Source organism: Nuphar pumila, chromosome 3 (genome assembly GCF_984573655.1).
Source record: "Nuphar pumila chromosome 3, dmNupPumi1.hap1.1, whole genome shotgun sequence".
In the NCBI taxonomy this organism is placed as follows: Eukaryota; Viridiplantae; Streptophyta; class Magnoliopsida; order Nymphaeales; family Nymphaeaceae; genus Nuphar; species Nuphar pumila.
The window spans coordinates 31743437-31767928 of NC_143251.1; the positions used below are offsets into that span (position 1 = coordinate 31743437).

The following is a 24492-nucleotide window of genomic DNA, read 5'->3' on the forward strand; positions in this document are numbered from 1 at the left end:
TGTGCCCATTAGGGGCCATATTTGTCCTTTTTATTTTTTATATTTTTGTGATTTCCCTTCTTAATATGGGCTATTTGGTCATTAGCCAAATAGAGCTGTTGGGAGCTCCCAACGACTCTATTTCTAGTCGTTGAACCCAATATATGACTGTCTACCAATTTAGTTTTATAAATGCAAGACTTTAGTATAAACATCAATTAAACAAAATTTTAAATCCAACTACCTAAATTGTGAACCCAATATAAAACAAGAAACACACAGATCAGAATATGCAATCCCGATACATCTAATTTAAACAAAAATAGTTTCGATCATAACCCAGTGTAAACCCAATCCAAGAACAAAAAGCTCAAATTAAAATATATATGTATGCCCAGTAAATTTAAATCCCAACAGAATTAATCTTGATCATAACAGAAATAAACCTTGATCATAACCCACGTGATTCTGACTTTTGGGCAGATTCTTTGGGTTTAAATCAAGAACCCAACAGAAAATCAGATTATGCTGGAGGGAATGAAACATGGTTTATTTCTATGTGGAGAATACTTAGCCAAGCATGCTCTGTACATGCGATAAAAAAAAAGCAGAGAAAATAACACACGTTTCTACCCTAAACTCATTAATTCCAAAGAAATCCAGAAAAATATGCAGAACTACATTGGCTTCCACCCTATTCTGCAATTATCCTTAAACCCGTGCATGATTGACCCATGCTACACCCCTTTCTACTGGGTTAAGAGCGAGACCTGTACTTTGCTTGCTGATCTGCGGAGAAAGAAGGAGGCATTGAAGGAGAGGAAGGAAATGACACTACAGCCGTCACTCATTGCTCTCTCTCTCTCTTGATACAACCCTCTCTCTCAATATCATGATTGAGAGAGAGGGCTCACGCCCCTTTTATAAAACAGAAATAAGACTCCCTTCCAATGAGGGGGACGTCTTTTGAGAAATAGAAGGAACTCTATTTCTTTAAGGAAATAAAAGTCCCTTTCTAAACAAACTCTAAAAATGTATATATAATATATATATCTTATATTATTATTATTATAATTTATTATTATTTTTTATCATTGTAACTACTTATTTCTCTTAATGCAGATGGATCATGGATCTCGGGCAGCGAGTTCAAGATCCATATCGGGATCCAAAGTGCGTCAGCCCCCTATTATGAATATATTATATATTATTTTAATCCAAGACATTGAAAAACATATTATTTAAGAAAAAATTATATTTATTAAATTTAAAATAGGTACAGATTTTCCAAGATATTACACAATTGCTCAGAGATTTAAGGGGAAAAAGACAAGAAATGAGATGCTTGATACAAAGATGGAATATGTGCATCCATGGGAGAGTGATTTTGGTAATGATGACCTTCCAACTTTTGATCTTACAACTATTGGCATAGCATCATAAGTGAGAAGCTTTGCAACTAAAGAGAAAGGGGTTGTTGGTGCCAATAGTAGCCATATGAATGCCAACAAGAAGAGAAGAGGAGGAGAAAGTTCCTTTAGGAGAGGTGGGGCATCTATTATGAGCTATGTAACATAGACTCATCTTAGAGGCTACTCGACCCGACACAAGCAATGCTAATAGTCTTTTTTTTCTAAGTTATGAAAAAAAATTAAAAAAAGGAAAAAGAAAAGGAAAAGGGGGCTGTAGTACATTTCCCCCCCAACCCCCTCGATGACTCTTCTCCTCTTTCGCCGCTCCTCCTCACTGATGCGCTTGTCCTCCTTTATTCACCGGCGACATGAGACCCCTCTGGCTGTGAGGAACCCTGGGCTCAGCCCTCTAGTGATCTAACTCTTGCTCTCTCTCTCTCTCATTTAATGACTTTAATGCCTGCCCTGCAGGGCCAAGTGTTAACCCAAACACCTGGCTCTACAAGAACATGTGTTGGTTGGTTTAACATGAATCATGTTCACATGCATAAGATTTCATGAAGACAAGAAGAAGAAGAAGAAGCTTAAGGAAGATGACAAAGAGAGAGAGATACAAAACTTGCTTCATTAGCCTTGAAAAAATGATAAATACAACTTATATGGGGGTTGACCCCTTTGGTTACACTAAAGACAAAATCGTTGACTATAACCTCTAAGCTATGTAACAAGAATACCCTTCAAGAATAAACATATGTACAATTAAAAGAGGGTATTACATAAACTCCTGGTTGGAATGTCATCAAAGGCAAACTCTTAGTAAAGCAATCCGCTGGTTGACCAGCAGTCCCAATATAAGACAAGGATATGATTCCTTCTAAGTATGCTCTATGAGTAAAGTGAATCAATCTCAATATTCTCTCATGAAATTCTGTATTCTTAGCTATATAAATAGCACTCTAATTGTCACAATACTGATATGGATTATGTAAAACCAACCTCCAAGGATGATGTGCAATGAATGCATATTAAGATTCGACAAAGAATTTTTTTTGGATGAAAATAAAACTAACACAGGTTTATATGGATGAAAAAGTTTGTTTTACTACTTTTAGTCTTGTTATTGGAATTCAAAAACTACTTGTTTGTTGATTGTAGTTCTGGCTATTGTGGTCATAAACTTGGAAACTTGTTCATCTAGTGTTGATACATTATTTTGTCAGTTTACTTTTTGGTAGCTTAAGAAGCATGTGGAAACTGGAAAACAACAAAAATAATAAATAAACTGTTCACCGAATAGTAACCTTGGTGTGTGTGTGTGTGTGTGTGTGAGAGAGAGAGAGAGAGAGAGAGAGAGAGAGAGAGAGAGAGAGAGAGAGAGAGAGAGAGAGAGAGAGAGAGATTCTGCTACTTTGTTTTTCCCGCAAATCATTAATAACTTTTCTTTCAACATGCTACAGTTATATGCCATGAATTATTTCACAACCAGCCAGTTCGAAGGAAATGCATGCTGTCCAGGTTTCCATTGATCTTATTTGAGCTTCTGGTTCTTTGTTTCAGATATTTCATTTCTACTGTATATTTTCTTATTGTATTGTAGTTTCCTAATTATTCATAACCTTCTATTTTTTCACATGTGGATTTTATATGGAAGCTCTAAGAAGATTCTAAGCTTGATTAAGAGTCGTGTGCTTCATATCGCACTTGTTCAGCCACAGGTTTCTTTTAAAGTGTTTGATATTGACAGGTAAGTTTTGGTTATTCACTTACATGATCTGGGCAGCATGTTATGTTTCCTCTTATGAAGGATTTGTTGTCTTGTTTATTTGTTGCAGTGAGAATGAGCTACTGTCCACATGTCCTTCTCCATCTCCTCTGCCACTCCTGGCTGCATACTTTGGAGTGGACATTTCTTCTATTGTAAACAAGGTTGATTTCTCAAAAGCTGGATTGAAGCTTCTGGGGTACCTTTCCGGTCCTGTTCTTGGTTTCTCTGCAAAGGTAGATGTATCAATTTGACACTTTTTTTCAGCTAGCGAAAAATGTAAGACTTCCTTCTACATGCACTCAGATTGCCTCTACTAAATTAGCAATATTTTTTGCAGGCTTTGCAGTTTTTCTGTATCCATTATCTTTCTCTATCTAATGATGACCTCTTTGATTCTATTCTTCATCTGATTTGTGCCCTTTACTTGAGGAAGACATTAATACACGGTTTGTCAGCAAGAATCAGATTCATGATCTACTGAATAATCTGGTAGCTGAATTCCAGTGTTCTTGGAGAAACAAATCTAGATGCCGAAACCAAATAAAGGAACATCTTCAACTGGCTTATCCAGCATATGTTCTGAACCTGAGTTGCCCTATATCAAGCTACAAACTTAACTTTGAATCATCAAATGCAATTGTAGAATTTAACGTGAGATATGAAACTTTCTAATAGTTTTGGCATGTCTGTTTTCTTTCTTCTTCATGTTGAACTTGTCATTTCCTGGGTTTGCACTGTGGGATGTATCTTTAGTATTGGTTCCTGGAGCCATATCAACCATAGATTCATTAAAGGCATGCCATATATTTGTTGGTGCCATACATACATGCTAGTTGTTGGAGGCTTTCTTCAATTCTGTTTGGGAGATGTGGTTATCTTAAAAACGAACAATCACAATATGTTCTAATTTCTTGAAATTCGCTTTCAAAGGATATGTTGTACTATTTAGGGGGATTTTAATGTGTTGTAAATCCTTCATCTCCTTGAAGTTTACTTCTAAATGTATGCTTTTGTTAAATTGTATAAGCATGTACATATGTATATAGTATACATAGTTATATACATCTATATATATATATATATATATTGTGGAGAATATTACTGGAGTCAACAGGAGACGACACACACACACACACACAAAGAGAGAGAGAGAGAGAGAGAGAGAGAGAGAGAGAGAGAGAGAGAAGTCGGCTGAGAAAGAACGTAAAACTTGTATTATCGATTAGGGCTAATCTCTATGTTAAATAGAGAGAGAGCCATTATAAAGAAATTACATACAAGTCCCTTATTAAACACGAAATAACAAATAGCCTACTTTTAAGAAAACTTAAACTTAAAACCTCTTTAATCTCAACACTCCCCCTCAAGCTGGAGCATAGATATCAATCATGCTCAGCTTGTCACAGCATTTTGAGAAATTTGGTCTAGCAAGCGACTTTGTAAACATATCTGCAACTTGGTCCTCCGATTTTAGATATTTGGTAGTGATATGACCAGCTTGAACAATATCTCTTATATAGTGGCAATCAAGCTTAATATGCTTTGTCCTCTCATGAAAAACAGGATTGTTCGCTATATATGTGGCAGCCTTGTTATCAGACATCATGGTCATAGGAGAGGAAACCTTCACCTGAAGATCATTTAGAATCGTACGAACCCACATTAATTCAGCAGCTGTTTGGGCCATGGCCCTATATTCTGATTCTGCACTCGAGCTAGCAACCACATTTTGCTTCTTACTTCTCCATGAAATTAGGTTATCTCCAAAAAAGACAAAATCTTGTGGTAGATTTTCTATCTACTACAGATCCTGCATAGTCAGCATCAGAGTAAGCCACTATCTCCAGAGTTCCACCTTTCTTGAATAATAACCCTTTTCCAGGAGAAGATTTTAAATACCTGAGAATCATTATAGCTGCATTCCAGTGTACCTCAGTTGGTTTGTCCATAAATTGGCTAACTTTGCTTACTGCTAAAGCAATATCAGGCCTAGTCACAGTTATATATAGTAACTTACCTACTAGTGAGCGATAGCTTTTGCTATCAACCGGTTTCGACCCTTCTTTAAACAACTAAACTTTATAGTCCATGGGAATATTTGCTGGTTTAGCTCCCAACATTCCAGTTTCCTTTAATAAGTCAAGAACATACTTCCGTTGAGACAAAACCATCCCTTCACGGTTCCTGGCAACTTCTATACCCAGAAAATATCTAAGTGAACCAAGGTCTTTTGTAACAAAGTGTTTTTGAAGATGAGCCTTTGTAGCTTCAATATCTTTCATGTCATCTCCTGTAAGAATGATGTCATCCATATATACCACCATAATAACTATGTCTGAGTTAGTTTTCTTGATAAATAATGTATGATCTGCCGCTGACCTATTAAAGCCAAAACTTGACATCACCTCAAACAACTTTTGAAACCATGCACGCGGACTTTGTTTCAAGCCATATATCGCCTTTCTCAATCTACACACCTTCTGACACTCCCCCTCAACCTCGAATCCAGGAGGTTGTTGCATGTAAACTGTCTCAGATAGATCCCCATATAGAAATGCATTTTTCACGTCTAATTGACACAAACTCTAACCATGATGAACAACTACTGAGAGAACAAGACGAATGGTGCCCATCCGTGCAACAGGAGAAAAAGTTTCAAAAAAATCACTACCATAAGTCTGAGTATACCCTTTTGCTACTAATCTGGCCTTGTACCTTTCAATAGAACCATCCGATTTGTACTTTATGTTATATACCCATTTGCATCCAACAATGTCAGCATCCACTGGGGAATCAACTAGATCCCATGTATGCTGAGACAATGAAGCATCCATTTCTTTTTGCATAGCCAACTTCCACCGGTTATCTAGCTCTGCCTGTTGATAGTTCAGAGGAATAGTTTCAGCAGATAAGGCTGAAATAAAAGTTTTCATCTGATTTCCAATTCTAACATCAGAGACAAAATGAGATATGGGATATAAGGTACATTGTCGTGTCCCCTTTCGTAGAGCGATAGGCCTGTTATCATCATCATGAAGATCACTGTTGTCAGTAGTACTTACCTCAGGAGAAGAAGTGCATGAAGGCCCTTGCGGAAGTGGAGCTCTACACACATATACCAATGGAGGATTATGAAATCGTGAAGAGGATGTAGTTTGGTTCGGTAATGAGGGCACATATTCCAAAGGAAAAGGAGGTATAGGTAATGAAAAAGACTAAGCTGGATCAACCTGCAGCGGGGAACCGGTACTAGAGTAATATAGAATGGATTCCAAGAAAGATACATCCGCACTGACATACTATCGGTGAGAAATATGATCATAACATCGATATCCCTTTTGATTTTTTGGATAACCTATAAATATGCATTTTGTAGCTTGAGCAACTAATTTATCACGGTCAGGGCGAAGTTTGTGTACAAAACAAACACATCCAAATATTTTTGGTGAGAAAGAAAAGAGTGGGGCATTAGGTTTTAGGATATGTAATGGAATTTGATCACCCACAGAAGATGAAGGCATGGGGTTGATCAGATAACAAGCAGTGCTAATCGCATCACCCCAATTTAACGTAGGAACATTGGATTGAGTCACAAGGGTCCGGGCAACATCAAGCAGGTGTCGGTGTTTGCGCTTAGCCACCCCATTTTGTTGAGATGAATAGGCACATGTAGTTTGGGGTTGAATGCCATGATCTTGGTAAAATTGTAACAGAATTTTTGATTTAAACTCAAGAGCATTATCAGTGCGAACAATCTTGACAACAGATTCAAACTGAGTTTTTATTTCAAGAATTAAGGATTTGATAATACTTGGAACTTCAGATCGTTCTTTTATTAAAAAGACCCACGACAACTTAGAAAAAACATCAACAATAACAAGATAATATCGACACTGAGTCGTAGTAGGAATCTTACTTGGACCCCATACATCTGCATGAAGAAGTTCAAAAACTTTATGACTAGACTGACTCTGACTTGAAGGGAACAAACTTCGATGATGCTTGCCCAACTAACATGCTTCACACTGAAATGATGTAGTAGAAGGAATTTGAGGAAAGACATAATGAAGCTTTGACAATGAAGGATGACCAAGACGACGATGCCACTGAACAGGACTGGATGAGTCTTCCACTGCAGCATAAACATTACCCACTTGATGGTGTAGGTAGTAGACTCCATTTTCTTCATAGCCTCCAATCTTCCTCCCCATCAGCAAATCCTGAAAATGACATCCCATCGGATCAAATATCAATCTACAGTTTAGTTCTTTGGTAAGACAACTAACATAGAGTAAACTTTGAGGAAAATTGGGAGCATGAAGAACATTTTTCAGTTGTAAGGAGGAGGATATAGAAATATTTCCCTGACCAACAACTGGTGAGGAACTCCCATCTGCTAATGAGACTCCTCGATGAGCAGTAATATCCTTATAATCTGAAAAGAAATTAAAATTTCCACACAATTGTCTGGAGGCACTAGAGTCAATAATCCACTTACTATCATTTTTATGAAGATGATCCCATGTTGAGTAGGCAACACCAGCTACAGGAGAAGAAGATGAAGGCTGATGGGTTATCAGTTCATCATATTCTGCTCGAATAAGAGCAATACAGTCGCTGGCAGGAGTAGTTTCATTTGCATTTGCTTCCTCTAAAGTTGTAACATTTGCTTTTGGAACATTAGGCTTTGATGAAGAGAAGGCTGACCGTCCATGTTTGTCCCAACAACGATCTTCTAAGTGTCCTGATTTTCCTCAGAAAGTACATTGAAGTCTACCTCTACCTCCCATACCTCTTCCACGACCTCGTCCTTTAATATTTTGAGTATTTCCACGTCCATAACCTGATGAGACAGCTAGAGCAGATGTCTGAGATATAGGATGAGATTGTGGAAGAGAAAAAACAAGTCTGCTTAAGCGATTGTAAGCATCAACAAGCGTAGGTTATCAGATCCAGTCAACACTTGGACTTTAGCAACAGAAAATTCTGAAGATAATCCTGTGAGAAACCGAGCAACCATAGTCTGTTCTTGATGATCCTTTTGTTTCGAACAACAAAGAGGCCTGTGAGCATTAAGTCTTTCAAATGCTGATTTGACAGAGGCATAGTACTGGGCCAAGGTTTGTTCTCCCTGCTGCAAATTATATATCTTTTGTTCAACTTGCAGGATACGATTCACATTAGTCTCTTGAGAGTACGTATCACGAATATTGTCCCACATCTGTTTAACTGTATTATAGTAAATTAGACCATCTGCAATATGGGGTTCGACACTATTCATAATCCATGACATAACATTGTCATTATCTTCATCCCAAGTGATATATTTTCCCACTTTATCATCTGGTGCAGTCTCCAATAGTATGTGTTTTCTACGATGTTCAGATACTGACATCATGAAAGTTCTGGACCACCTGGCATAATTTGTTTCATTCAATTTCACTGACGAGCCATACGAGAAGGGATTTGCAAATGCCTTATATTCCACAATAGTCTCGTTCTTGGAATCGAGTTTCGAAGCTTCACCCATAATGAAAAACACTAGCCGATAATGCTGCAATAAATGACCATAAAAACTTATCCCAGATCCACAAAAAACAAACAAACGAAACACAACCAATGATCAGATCCCCTCTTTAGATAGCTCAGAGTTCAAAACAACACCCCGCAAAAATGATGAGGAGTCACGATAACATATCTGAAAACAGATCTACCACACTAGGCTGTTCAATACACAACAGAAAAGATGATGAATCACGACACCAGGGAAAAAAAAATCGACCACACTAGGCTCTTCAACACACATAAGAAACAATGATGAGTTACGACAGCAGATCTGAAAACAAATCTGAAAAAAAACAGAACCACTTCAAACATGCCATTTAGGTCCACGACCAAAACAACGATAAAGGATCATTACGCCTATGATCTGTTATAAACACATCTCAGATAAGATCTTTTCACGAACAGAAATCACGGCAGCGGCAAGTCAGTTAAAAAAAAATCCCCTTATCACAGAATTCACAGCAGCCCCAAGATAGCACAAATATCATCCAGATCCTTAAATATCCAGATCTATGACTGAACAATATACTTTTCTTTCACTTCCACTTCGACCCATAATAAAAAAATTTGTTTTTTTTCTTGTACATCACCCATCGCTGCCGATACTCGATCTGGTTGACTAAAATTTGTCGTGGCCTTTAGATCTGATTGCAGATCTGTGTCATGACATCTGTCAAACACCAGATTTGTTATCAGATCTATGCAACAAAACAAAAAAAAAACTCGCACCTTTTATTTCTTTACTCGAGCCTTTTTTTTTTGGTGTAGACAGAACACGTGACGCATACCTTTGCTGCAGAGAACCTGTGCTCACATTCCCAAGACCAGCTGCTCTGATACCATGTGGAGAATATTACTGGAGTCAACAGGAGCTGATACACACACAAAGAGAGAGAGAGAGAGAGAGAGAGAGAGAGAGAGAGAGAGAGAGAGAGAGAGAGGTCGGCTCAGAAAGAACGTAAAACTTGTATTATCGATTAGGGCTAATCTCTATGTTAAATAGAGAGAGAGCCATTATAAAGAAATTACATACAAGTCCCTTATTAAACACGAAATAACAAATAACCTACTTTTAAGAAAACTTAAACTTAAAACCTCTTTAATCTCAACATATATATATATATATATATATATATATATATATATATATATTGTAATGAAGTAAGCGGAATTACAAATAACAAAGTGTAGAACACTTACAAGTCCAATAATGGAGAAATACAAAGAGAATAAACAAGCACTTTAAGTGCATACACAAAATCCACAAAGGGATAATGCCAAAAGGCAAACAAAAGAAAATATTATTGAAAATGTGAGAGAAGGAATTAGTTACATGTAAGGGATGCACCCCTATTTATATACACAACAAGAGAGGGAGCCATTGGGAGCTCCCCCTTTTCATAGAGATGTTGGGGAGCTCCCAACGGTCATAAATATGACCGTTGGGGCCCCAACGACTCTATGGAAAGGGGGGGGGGGCAATGTGCAAAAAGTAAAAAATAAGAAAAGAGAAAATAGTTGTTTTTAAGAAACAACTATTTAATACATGTAAAAAGACAAAAATGTCCCTATCGGGCAATACATAATAAAACAGATATATATATATATATATATATATGTATATATACATATATATATTTTTAACACATATATATTTGCTGATTTGTATATATGATAGGTTATGCCCATTAGGGTCATTTTGGTCATTTCACTATTGTGTAATAGGTGGTGCCCATTAGGGGCACTTTTGTACTTTTATTTTTATTTTTATTTTTGTAATTTATTTAATTGTTCTAGCCATTGGGGAAAAGCCCAACGGCTAACCAAACTATTTGTAAAGAAGAATGAACAGATAGTTGTTTTCATAGCATATGTTGATGACGTGATACACAGGCGATGATGAAGAGGCAATATTAAATTGAAAAGGAATCTAAGCAAGGTTTTTGATATAAAAGATATAGTGATATTGCATTACTACTAGGCGTTGAAACCTTAAGCCAAAGAGAGTTCTCTTGTCACAAAGGAAGTATGTGTTGGACTTGTTGGATGAAACTGGGATTGTGGGGTACAAGAGTGTGGACAGATCAATTGGACAAAATGATAAATTGGAGTTTGTTTGATGACCTAGAGTTTGAAGATATTGGGAGATATGATAGATTAGCAGGCAGTGATGTACCTTACTGTTACTTGATGATGTAGCGTGTCACAAATCAGGGGCATTTTGATTGAAGTATATAGTAATATTTAATTGAGCAGATTCCTTGGAAGATAGAAAATCTTCTTTATATAGCATTTTGATTGAAGTATATAGTAATATTTAATTGAGCAGATTCCTTGGAAGATAGAAAATCTTCTTTATATAGTACATCTGTGGGAGGAAATTTGGGATCTTGAAAAAGCAAGAAACAAAAGTCATCTCTTATTGAAGTGTTGAGGCTGATTGTAGAGCTTTAGCACAAAGGATTGGTGAAGGTTTGTGGTTGAAATCTATACTCATGAGTTAATGATGGGTGTAAGGAGTCCCTTTGGTCTATTATGTGACAATAAAGCAGCCATCCGAGTAGTGTCTGACCCATTTATCATGTAGGAGTGCGCATATTGACATGGACTGTCGTATTATAAGAAAAGGTGGAAGCCGGAATGTTTCAAATTTTGCATGTGACTGTTCATTTTCAGTTTGCTTATATTCTCATGAAGGTGCAGATCATGGCTTTAGGAAATCATATGCAAGTTGGGAATGATTGGCATCATCTCCTACTTGAAGGGGTGTTAGAGATAGCATAATAGTCATGTTTTTCATTATATTTGTATATGAAAGGAATGCAGGAAACGAGAAAAGGAGGGGATATAGCGGCTTAATGTCTGTGTATATGTGTGTGCGTGTGTATGTGAACCATGTTCAGACTGAAGATTTTTCAAATTATTCTTGTTTCTTCTTTCATGTGTTTATAAAGCTGGGAAAGCCCTGCCCAGGTCTGTTTTAAGGCAGGCTTGATAGGCCCATAGGTTGGTCAAGTCTGGCCCAACCTCTCAGCAGCCAGGGCCTAAGCCTGATGGCACAAGAAACCTTCCCAAGCCCGGCCCAAAGGGCAGAGCCACAAACATCCCTCTTGTCAGCCTGGCCTGATGCCGAGTCCTAACTTTTTATTCCAAGAAAATAATGAGGATTCAAGTATCTAACATATAAAATTTGACCTAAATATTCATTTCAACCTTGATTTTCACCGAGTAAATTCTTGTAATTCTTACACCTTTGAAAGCCCTTAATTCATTATGACATTCCTATTGTCCTTGGAAGGAGTGCATGTGCCCTTACTGTAAAAAAAAACAGATCCGCTAGTATCTCTGCCCTTCTTCAGGATTAAGTTGTGACCTGCTGAACTTTTTTTATGCCTGCACTGTGTAATGGAATTTCTGCCCTTTGCATGCCATGATTGTTGTAATTCATGCATGGCTTTTGCATTTTCATAGGTAGAAGTCCTGGAAGGCGTTTGAAGTTACGTCTCTGTGAAGATCACCCTTGAGAAAGATATTTTACACATTAGGTTGATGTAACCACCTAGATTTGTGAGCAGCAAGGAAGACATTATATGAAGTTTATCTTGGCCTTGGAATTTATACCTTTTTATGTTTTGGAAAATTTACTTTTTTATATTACATAAATGGTGGAGAATGTATTTGTTTTATGGGGTGTACTTGTCTGAGTTTGTGTGATTGCCAAATGCCAATGTTTGTGGTTGGCTTTTGAGAATGATGCATTTTTACTGTTTACTTGTGCAGCTTTTTCATTTATCTGGTGATTTATAGTAGTATTTTTTCCAGGATTGGGATCCTATACTTTACTTTATTGAGGTTGCTGTCAGGCACTCTTGGAGGCAACTGCCAGATCATTTTTTACAAGGTTCGGATATATTTCAACATCTTCAGATAGAACTCAAGATATGTGAAGCATGCCAACACTTCTTATTTTGACTGATCTGGTTGCAAATATGTTAGGAAAACTTCTTGCTCATAACGATAATGCACTTGGAAGGGAAGGAAGCTGGAAGGAAGATAATGGTATCATGACCACCTTACTGGCTCCCATACTTTTTTAAGTTCACTTTTCATGTCAACAATAGTGATTATCCTCAGAAGCAGTAAGAGTCGGAACACATACACACAAATATATATCACAGCATTTATTAACTATATGGTATAGGAACTTTGCCAAGCTTGTTTCATATTGAATGCATGGTGGAAATGGCAGAAATATCAGAGAGCTCCAGTATCATGGCAAAAAAGCGCAAGGTTTTCCATCATGACAAATCAGAATCCTGTCTGAGCCCTCTCAGTGGCTTGGAGTTGACATCTATATTAAATTCACCGGTCCATGAGAGGGTCCATGTGAATCCTCTAGAAGCACAGAAGGAGGTGACAGGCACAGTGCAGCATTTCATGACTGGCCACTCATCAAAAAGTATGACTTCTGCAGAGTGCCATATTGGTGGTGTGAAACATCATTCGTTGCAAACTCAACAAGTTAGCAATTGTTTATGGGGAACTGAGATTGATTTATTGCCTGAGGGTGCAACTGCTACATTGCCTGTGGAATCTGCTCGGGGGTGGGCGGATGAGAGCAGTGAGGATGACCATATGTCTAGATTAAATTGGGGAAATGATTTAAAAAATGCTGGTTCAGATTTAAGTGATGGATCAAGAGGAACTACATTAAGACATGAGTATTCTGACTACCCAAATGGGGAAACCCTCTTGCAATCAAGGCAGGGTAAAATGTTGAGAAGAGTCACCCCTACAACTTTCACATTTCTGGAGGATGCATCAAATAAACTGGAGTCATCTTCAAATCTCAAGGAATTTGAAAGACAGTTTGATGTTTTCAGAACTGAAATGGAAAGGCCTTCATCTTTTAAAACAGATAGTTTTGCTTATATTGATTCTGCTGATGAAAATTTTGATTTCTTTGGAAAGGAAACAATGCCAGGGCATAACTCATTTTATCAGATGTCGCCCAATATGACAAAACATTTCGAGATAACTGAGACATTGAGCATGCTTCCAGATGACTTTGTGGATCCTCGTTCATGCAGTGGAAGAAGTTCCACAAAGAAAACTTGTGGTCCAGATGCATTACCTCAGCATGACATGGAAGTGGAAACCTTCTATGAGTCCATTGAAGCCAAACATTTTCTTAAATCTTTATGTTCTGATGGTGAAGAATTAAAAACAAGAAATTACCAGGGAGAAGCTGAAACTGGACATATATCTTGTGTGGATAGGAGCTATGATGAAGTGAAACATGCAATTGGAAGTTACAAGATTGCACAAAATAGTTTGAATGAAGATTGGTTACCTAGCTCACCTCGAACAGATGCAAAATTAGAAAACCGGAATAGGTTTTGTTTTGGGTTTAATGGGGAAAGATTCAGAGAAAATGCATTGCCATCCAACAAGAATTTTTCTTCTGAAAAGTTCAACTTTGTTAACAAGACAAAAAATAGGCTAGATTGGTTGGAGTGTAATTATGAGGATAAGGCTGATAATAAAACTGCAGTTCCCATTGAAATACCTTTTGTAAATGATAATATGATAACAATGAACCAGTGTCACGAGTTTGGGCGTTCTGATTACAAATCTTCTCATTGTTCTTCTAAATTGAGAGCAAGGAGAAGCTGTTCGGCTCCACCCTATTATCATGGCAAGCGGAAGTTCTCTGTCTTGACTAATCCTCCAGCAACTACTGCAGACCCAGAGCTTGACCTTGCATTTGCACACGGTTTTCCTACTTTACCAGGTTCCTTCTTAGCATAAGTTTTTATCTTTTATTTCTTGCAATGATAACAGTTAAAACCTCAGTTACATGCCCCCTTTTTTATGTGTTTATTGCGCAGTAAGTACCAAAAGGAAAAGTCGACCACAAACACATGATGTAATAGAGATAGCTAAGCCTGTTATTTTGAGCACTTCTCATCCACACTTCAGGTAGATGTTTGTGGCTCCATTTATTGAGGATGTTGAATGTGGAGGCTCACCTGTTCTTTTATTTCAGAAAATGCACTGAGAAGGAACACTACAAGAACGTGAATGAACTGCAGAAATTAGATTATCTTGAGGACAGTTGTCTTATCGATGCCACTGCAGGTAATGGTTGATTGCTTTTCTATAGATTTCCTTTGCATCAAAATTAGGTTGTCTGAAAATTATTTGTGCATCAATACAGGCAATGGTCCCACCAAGTGGAGGAATGGTGGGCCTGAGCCTAAATGGGATCCTGTCAATGATGTTCAAATGGTTAGTAAGTCACAGATTGATCCATCTATGGAGATATTTGAGAGTTTTATGTCAGTCATTCTTCTGAGAGCTAATTGTTCATATTTTCTGTAGATTGAAAAGAAAGAAAATTCACTGTTTGGCCCTTTGGATGGTATACTTGACATATCATCTGGATTGCTGCATCTTTCTGGTAGTTACTTGGTTCCTGAATCTGTCAGTAAGGATTATCTTAAAAGTGCAAAGGTTCTTCAACAGCTTGATAGAAAATACATTCCAATTACGGCAGGTAGAATTCTTGCGATTGTTGATCAGGTTTGTCCACCACTTGTTGCTCTTTCTAGAAGCTTTCTTCATTACTCCTATCTGATTTTATGATTGCCCTTTTTTTTGAAGGGATGTGGTGGTGGAGAGGGGGGGTTTCTGATTACTGTTAATACATTTATTATTTCTTCTTCTCCATGCCATTTAAATCCTTGTTACAGTTGTAGATCATTAATTAAACCCCTCAAGAGTGAAATAAATTACTGATCATATGTTACAATTCACCCAAGCTAACTTGAATGACAAAGCCCTTATACACTCGAACACCCTCAAATTGTGCACAGATAAGAACCATGGTCAGTTTTCTGGTAGAAGCCAATTCTGACTGATAGATAATGTCTTTGTGAATAGGTCAACTATTTCGTTTCCTCCTGAAATAAGCAATGGGTTGTAATTCCTTGTTCTCCACCTATTCTCGTAGAAATGTTGATCTAACTCTAGATATTTCTTCTTTCTACTAAACTTGGTTAGTTGCAATTAACTATCACAGTTCTACTGCCTATGACAAATCTAGCATCTGATTTTTAGCTTTCCTAATAAAAGAAAAAAGTCCCAAATACAATAGCTAGACACAAGCTCACACTATCTTATCCTTAGGGTTCATGGTTCCTGCCAGGGATTGCTTTATTCCTTGCCTAATCGGAAGAAAGTGAAAAAGCAAAATAGTGAAGAAAAGACAGTATTGCTTCCATGATTCCATCCTTTTGGTTTGTAATTAAAAAAAAAACATCTGAGTGCCAAGCTTAACATATTTCTTGGAGATGGAATGAGAAGTATTATTAAATGTGAATGAGCAAAATAAATTAAATAAAAGAAGTGTTCAGCTTAGACAGTAGGACAATCTATCTCTTAGATGACCGATCTATGGCCCAGCCAGAAGTGGTCCGACTGAGGCCATTTAATCCTGTCCCGCAGGTGTGTATCCTTTTGCCAGAAATCTATATCAGCCTGGCGGGTTTGGCTTTGCCGTTGAAGATACAGTCAATTCCATTGCTACCAGGTCCCACCAAGATTGTACAAGTCACCATCTCCAAACGACATACCAATCTCTGCCCTTCCTCATACTTGTAGCCAATAACAAGGATCTGATGTCAAAGCATCCATCCAGAATATGTACAAGGTCATACCAGAAAAGGTGCAAGAGATGTCTAAGGAAGGGGCAACTTGCAAAGAGGTGTTATATGGTCTCCTAAGTGTTCCAGTTTTCTTGAGGTTATCTAATGTGAAAAGGTCATCATGCAGAATCTGCCAGCCAAAAACACGTGTTCTTAGTGAGGGCCCAAGGAACCAAATAGATTTAGCTGGCAAGATAACCATGCTGCTAGGTAGGGGTGTCAATGGGTCAGGTTTGACCTGGGCCCAACCCATACCAAACCCCATAGGGTCAGGGTTTGGTAATAAAGAAGGAGGCCCGATTAGAATCCTGGTCGGACCTGAAGGGTCAGATTAGTATATGGAACTGGTTATAGTTTGTGAAATCTCATAAGGTCTGGACTCTGGAGTCTGGACTGTTATTTTTCAATGTAAAAAAGTTAAAAAATATTATTTTGTGGGGTCTGGACCGGGTTTGATTCATGTAATCTTTATAGGACTGGGGGATGGTTTTTCTTATGGTATACCCAATTGGATCCGGGTCCAGATCTGGTACTAGCACCTCAAAGTCAGATCTGGGTTTGGACCTACCTGGGTCCAAACCAGATCCGACCCCAGCAAAGACCAATAGCAGGATCTAACAAAAAAAATTCCATCCCTGCTATTAAGCTACCTCAGAGAATCAGGTCTGTAAATTCTGCAACTCCAACATCCTGGAGCATTCTGCAGCCTTATTATCATGCAATGCCCTCATGAATACCATTTCCCATCTTCCAGCGCACCACTGAAAAAATAGCAGGGAATAATGCATTAGGAGGCAATTCTCAGTCCAGCAATCAAGCTCAAATGATGAATTGGTGCCTGAACATAACTGAATGGAGGTATGTTCCACAAATAGGTGGAGTACAGTGCGCCATCCTTTCCAAATACCAGATCCAGCTACCATGGATAGTTAGCTTTCCAGTGCCACGCTCAGCCCTTCAATCTGTATTTTGTTCTCATGAGATTCCCCCAGCCAGATTCATTGCTTACGAGGTGCCAAAGCTACTTCAGCAATATAGCCTTATTCATGAGATCAATATTCAGTGTCTAAGTGCCCCTCTGAAAGTGAGCAGACAAACCTGAGACCATGAAATCAGGTGCCTTTTATGCCCCTGCCCATTATTTTGGGATATAATAATTAATAAATGGAGTTAATTAACGTTAAGTTCATGCTGGCATAATTCTTTGGGCTTCCCTCTATTGAGCGTGGCCCTGCATTCCAAACTGTATGCGAGTTGTGTTAAGTTCATTAAGTTTCAATTTTGAAAATGTTAAAACTGATTCATTGTCATAAATTAGCGGGGACAGAAAGAAGAAGAAACCATATGACTTGGAAGTTTTACTGGCACAACTTTTTATATTTTTTGTGTGTGTAATCAATATTCGTCTTCTGCGACTTTTTGTAATTTATCTATATTTTGTAATCAACATTCCTCTTGCATTAGTTTCTTCATATTAATCTGTTATGTCCATAAGCTATAAATCATTGAAGCATGGTAAAAAGTCCTTGAGATTTCGCTTTTATGTTTTTTTTTAGTCAAGCTATGAGGTAGCTTGTGTGATTTGGCTTTTTCTTTTATTGTTCTTCTCCAAAGAAGTGATGCTGGGTAGTAGTTATGGTTATATTTTCATTAGCTGCATCCTTTTTTATTTTTATTTTTTTTAATGACAAGGAACTGTTAAAATATATATACATAACTATGTATATATATGTATCTCATATTTGTTTTGTAATATATTTGCATGTATATGTGAATATATATGTATATATAATTTAATTTTGTCATTTTTTTGTATTGCCCACTAGATGCATTTTAGTCTTTTTACCCTTGTAATTAGAACTGTCCACTCGGGACAGTTTTGTCTTTTGTAGTGTTAATTTTTTGTTTTGCTTTTTATTTATTGACCAAGGGTTCTATGGTCATTAACCATTGAGTAATTGGGAGTATCCCCAACGGTCATAAATATGACCGTTGGGGAGCTCCCAACGACTGTATAGGAGGCCCCCTTGGTCCCCACAATGTATAAATAGGGGCTGTTAGCCCCTCTCAAAAACCAGCTTTTCTTTAGCATTTTACATACAATATTTTTTTATTATATTGGTCTTCTTGCTCCACTTTGAGTGTGAGTTGTGCTTAGCCCTTTGTGGCTTCTTGAATCTTGCCCATTAGTAGCCACTTGCTTGTGTGTTTGTGCACCTGAGTTTCATTATATGGTATGAGAGCCCCTAGGTGTAAGATCTCGTGTTTTCGGATCTTAGTCAATTCATGAAAATTTTGAAATTTGGCTAAGTCTGGTAAGAAAATCGTTTGAGGCTCGAGTTTTAGACCAAGGTCTTAGAGTTTGGGTTTGACCCAAGTCTCATCATCAGGGTCTAGACAAGCCAATCGATGTGTGGCAAAGAGTTTTAATTTCAACCTTTAAATTCAAGCGAAATTCAAGCAAAATTCGGGTTATTTTTGGGCGAAATTCGGAATTTGATTTTCATGTAATATATCATTGGATGCGCCTCAAAATTCTGAGCGCAATGGTATTTTACTTTTTCAAATCTGAGTTCCGGTTGGCCCAGAAATCACGTTTTTCTAAAATTTTAGCAGTTTGTTGAAACGGATCCGAAATTGGATCGGATTGCATCTAAGGCGTAAGATCCAAATTTTTATGGATTTGGGTCCTAGTTAGGTCCTATAAAAATCTGGAGTTGATACAAGTCTTAATCCAAATTTGTGTATGAGTATGGGTTTGGATCTTGGATCCGAATCCGATCCAAATCCAAGCTCAACATTTTTTTTATGACTTTAAATTCAGCTGGGAGCTTTAAATTGGGGTTATTAGCATATAAAAAGTCTCCATGGTCAACATGACCAATTTTGGGAACCTTTGAATATTTAAGAATAAGTAAATTCAAAAAAATAAATTTATTAATTTAATGATTTTTATTAATTTCGGGATTTGGGTTAAGAGGGTTTAGGGTTAACCCTCTTCCCTAATTAAAAAGGGTATAGAGGTTTCCATACCTTTTAGGATAGGAAGGTCAAAAAGTCAAACAAATATTAATAAGTAAAGGAGTCCAAAAATCTGGAAACTCCCCAAAAGAGAGAGAGACCTAAGTCTAAAGAGTTTCCAACTATATTAGTAGAGAAAGGAGGGGGGGCGACAACCCTTCTCCCTCATTTTTTCACCCTAGAGAAGAAACAGGAAAAAGGGAAGAGAGAAACAGGGAAGGAGAGGAGAAAGAAAGAGAGAGAAGGAGAGGAGGCCATTGATCTTCAACCCAAGCTTTTGACAGCCTCCATTATCACGATCGTGGTCAAGGTACGGGTACTCCTTGAAACGAATGAGAAATCGGGTAAAGATTGGATTTTCCATGCATCTTTTGATGGAAATCCATAGAGGAACAGTGGACCCCCACTGTTACCCATTCATATATGCTGTATTTTTATTGTTAAAAAAAAACAAACAAAAAGAGGTATATGATAGATCTAATAAACAGTTTTTGCGTAACCTGTATGCTGACGCTTTGACAACATACACAGGCCCAAACTGGGCCTGTGTACATGCTGTTGGACCCAGCCGACAGGATCGGCTGGGCTGGGTGTTTCCCCTTTAAAAAAAATATATATATATATGATATTATTAATAGGCAGTTTTGCGTAATTCTTTTTATGCTGTCGTTTTTTACAGCTTACACAGGCCCACACTGGACCTGTGTATATGCTGTTAAGCCAGCCAACAAGGTCGGCTGGACTGGGCATGGCTGTAAAAAAAAAAAAAAAAAATATATATATATATATATATATATATATATATATATATATATATATATATATATATATATATATATGAAATCTGTTTAGTTTTGGGGTTTCGGCTGTTGGTTGGCTGGCTGGCAGCCAGCCGAGTGGCACTCGGCTGACTGCCAGCTGCTGGCTGAGCCGACAGGCCCAGCCAAGTGATTGGCTGGGTGCAGGGTTGGTGTTGGCAGGACTGGGGCAGGCCCAGTCGACCCAGTCAGTTGGGTGCTGGCCTGGGCTTTGGGCTTTAAAAAAAAAGTATATATATATATATATATAAAATAGAAATTTTTTCTGTATAGGTGGGGGCTTCCTGACAGCATACACAATCCCTGTTTTGGGCCTGTGTATATACTGTCAAACCCAGCCGACAGGGTCGGCTGGGCTGGGTTTTGATCTTTTCATATATATGTATATATATATATACATATATAACCAACAGTTTGTTTTTCTTTTTGGGTTACTGTTGGCAGGTTGGCACCCAGTCGAGTAGCACTCGGCTGGCTGCCAGCATGCTGGCAGGGTGCGCCAGGCCCAGCACCCAGTTGGCTGGGAGTTAGGCGTGCTAATGGCAGGGTCGTGGCAGGCCCAACTGATCCAATCGGCTGGGTACCGACATGCGTGGTAGGGGATGTTTTACAAAAAAAAAATTATATATAAGAAGAACACATGGCTCCCCTTTCGTGGTATGTTTCCGGACAGCATACACAGTCCCTGTTTTGGGCCTGTGTATATACTGTCAGACCCAGCCGACAGGGTCGGCTGGGCTGGGCTGTTAAATACAAAATTCTCTCATGTTGGAAATTGTATCATGTTAGTAACAGAAGTGTGTTGGCATATGAAAACAGGGCCTGGTTATGTGATTAGTAAAGTTTTGAATTTTAATCTCTTGATGCATGATAAATTTTATGAATGAGTTATGTACCTGGAATTTTGATTTCCATATATGTTAGGAGTTGAAGTGGTTTATATGTCTGTTGGAACATGCTTACACATTGATGGACTTGACGTGTGTTGTTGCATATACATAAATACATGAACGCTCCTTTGTCCATCTCAATACGATTCATGGTTAGAAGCATATGTGGTAGTGATTGCATAAAGATGCATGCATGCGCATACCATGCATATGCACAGGAAAATGAGTATAACGTGGGCAGTTCAATTTGCATATGAGAATGTCATATTTCATTTTCATTATCAATGGATTAATTTGGTACATATATGACTATACCTTGCAGGCATGTTAATACCACTGCGTACATTACATATGATTATGATTCTTGCATTAGTGCTTCTGTGATCAAAATGAATCATCGAGGGTTTGGTAAACCCGAGTTGTGGAAATGTTTTCCCTTACTCATTTCAATGCATCGCAAAGATCATGTTTTATTAATATTTCAGCTTTATTGCACTGTTCTATATGTTTCCACAGGCCGGAGTCCTGTGATGGCTCTCGCGAGATAGATGCGAGCTTTTATCTTTCTTTTTGCATATGATGTTGCAAAACTTAAGAAATTAAATTTTAATAAAAAGTAATAATAAAGCACAATGTAATATACCTTCTGGGATCACCCATCTGGAGAATGGGGATCTTGGAAATCCGGTCTTGGGGAGACTGTGAGGATACAAAACTCCGTGTGCTTAATTTGGTCCCCTGAACCCGATATTGAGGTTCCTTCTCCTGACCACGGTTTTAGGGAGAGTCCGCCACTTTACCTGGGGGTGGTGTGTTTTGACACAACTGTTGTTTTTGGTACCAAGGAAGTGACACTTGTGGGCATGGGGTGTCCCTGGTGTCCTCGACATTAGATGTAGAGGTCTAATGTTCCGAAGGTGATTCGGTCGAGGGCTAAGTTGAAACCCAGTAATAAAATACAAATTATGTGCTAAGCTACCCTGGGAACCTAACTTGACCTCGGGGTTTGTACCCGTTTGGTGTATCCGCGGGCAATGATAATTAAAAAGAGAAACTTAAAGTTGTATGCATTTAATAGGGCATGCATAAGGAAACAAAAGACTTAAATGGAAGATAATAAAATGATTCATGCATTGCACAGAAGTCATGCATTAGATCATGCATACTTTAATGGTTAGCTTAATAAATACATGATGTTAAGTGTTGAATGTTTCTTTCTTGTTGCATGCTGAAGTTTTATTACATACTACTGCTTTACTGTCCTTGTATGCTTAAGTATTTATGATTGTTGCATGAATAAATTTCCCAAATGCTATAAACTGTCTTGTATGTATTTCCCTCAATTGTTGCATGATATCTCATCTTAACTCTTTATCTCACTTGTTTCATTAAAAAGTAGCTGTGCTCAGGATTTCGATTCTGACACCCTACTTCATTGGTTTTTCGCAGGAACAGGTGACCAGTGAAGTCGACAGCTACTGTGAGGGCGCGGGAGTCACAATGAGTTTTGACAGTTTCCTTTATGGACAGAGTGACTCTTTATTTTGGTTCTTCAGTCTAGTGTCGTTGTCACATTCTTATTTTTCATCAGTGGTTACGTTACTTTCTGTTGAGTGAAACACTGTTTTTGAGATTAGTTCTTAACTCTTGAATAAAGGTATTGGTTAGTTTTATGGATGTTAATTGCAAGTTCTTTTGTGGTTTATGACTATCCAGTTAGAATTGGAACTGTGAGGACCCCGGGTCTCTGAGAAGTTTTCCGCACTGTTTTAAAAAAAAAATCCGCATTTTCAAAGGGGATGAGTTGGGGTCGTTACACTAGGTGATTGACACTCTTGGGCTTCAACTTATTATTTTGTGTGTTTGTATAGTGAAATGAAATGGGGATCTTCGAAACACGAGCTTAGATTCGCAAGGGCAAGTGTCAAGAATGACACTAAAGCATAACCCTTAAAAAGGGTATAACTGAAAACAAACTAAAAATAAAAATGTATTCTTTATTGATATGAAAAACCAATTGCTTAAGAAGCATTGGGATACAATACAAGAGGGGCTGCACCCCTTTATATACACAGCTGAACGAGGACTCAATAGAGTTGTTGGACTGTGTCAGTCCAACAACTCTATTGCTAGTCAAGTCTGGACAGGACTTGACTAGCAACAATCATTCTAGTTCAAACTGAACTAGAAGACATAAAGACAAAAAATAAAAATAAAGGAAAAAATTACAGAAAAGAAAGAAATGAAATATATATATATATATATATATATATATATATATATATATATATATATATATATAGTTTTACATTTTAACACTCCCCCTAAAACTTACGGTACAATGAGCAAAAGTTTGTCTAAGAGAAAGTGAAATCAGGGAGTAGTGAGAGGCTTTGTAAAGAAGTCTGCTAACTGATATTCTGAAGTGACATATGGCAGATCAATTATCTCGTGTAGATATTCCTCTCTGACGTAATGGAAGATCAATTATCTTGTGTAGATATTCCTCTCTGACGTAGTGACAATCCATTTCGATGTGTTTGGTGCGTTCGTGGAATGTTCTGTTACTGGCAATGTAGATCGCACTTTTGTTGTCACAACACATTTGTGAAGCCTTTGTTGCTTCAACTCCCATGTCAGCAAGCAGTCGTCGGAGCCAAACTACTTCCATGGTCGTGGTTGTCATGACTCTGTATTCAGCTTCGGTGGATGAGAGAGATACCTTCTGCTGCTTTTTACACCTCCACGAGATTAATGATTCCCCTAAAAAGACACAAAAGCCAGTGGTTGAGTGTCTGTTATTGGGATCACCTCCCCAATCAGCATCAGTATATGCAATTAAATCAAGAGAAGAGGAGGAAGATAAGAAAAGTCCTCATGAAAGAGAGGACTTGATGTATCTGATAATACGCATGAATGCTCCCATATGAACAGAAGTAGGAGCATGTTGAAATTGACTTGCTGTATGAACAGCATGTGCTATATCTGGTCTGGTAATGGATAGATAGGAAAGTGCCCCGACAAGCTGTCTGTAAGGAGTAGGGTCTGCAAGAAGTTCTCCATCATCAATCTTCAATTTAACATTAACAACTTCTGGAGTGTCGACTTTCTTATCATCAGTAATACCAGACCTGAAAACAATATCAAAAGCAAATTTAGTCTGAGATAATAAATATCCTCTAGGAGAATAAGCAACTTCAATGCCTAAAAAATATCTTAACAAGCCCAAATCAGTCATTTCAAAATGAGATTTAAGAAGTGTTTTGATTGTTTCAACTCTCTGTTTATCGCTTCCGATGATGATCATATCATCCACATAGAGAAGAAGCACAA

The 24492-nt window shown here is 37.8% G+C and overlaps 1 protein-coding gene across 5 annotated transcripts in view; it reads left to right on the forward strand.

Moving 5' to 3' along the window:
• The window catches only part of MLH3 (MUTL protein homolog 3), a 136698-nt gene that overhangs the window by 49183 nt on the left and 63023 nt on the right, over nucleotides 1-24492 (forward strand). For 4 of the 5 annotated variants that reach the window (XM_089999226.1, XM_089999229.1, XM_089999227.1 and 1 more), the window contains 10 exons: nucleotides 2849-2906; nucleotides 3043-3135; nucleotides 3224-3389; nucleotides 12544-12622; nucleotides 12718-12780; nucleotides 12923-14515; nucleotides 14613-14703; nucleotides 14771-14862; nucleotides 14942-15012; nucleotides 15106-15306. In XM_089999226.1, coding sequence (XP_089855352.1) covers nucleotides 2849-2906; nucleotides 3043-3135; nucleotides 3224-3389; nucleotides 12544-12622; nucleotides 12718-12780; nucleotides 12923-14515; nucleotides 14613-14703; nucleotides 14771-14862; nucleotides 14942-15012; nucleotides 15106-15306 — 2507 coding nt within the window. The remainder of the gene's footprint in view (nucleotides 1-2848; nucleotides 2907-3042; nucleotides 3136-3223; nucleotides 3390-12543; nucleotides 12623-12717; nucleotides 12781-12922; nucleotides 14516-14612; nucleotides 14704-14770; nucleotides 14863-14941; nucleotides 15013-15105; nucleotides 15307-24492) is intronic. The other variant, XM_089999228.1, reaches the window with a different exon arrangement.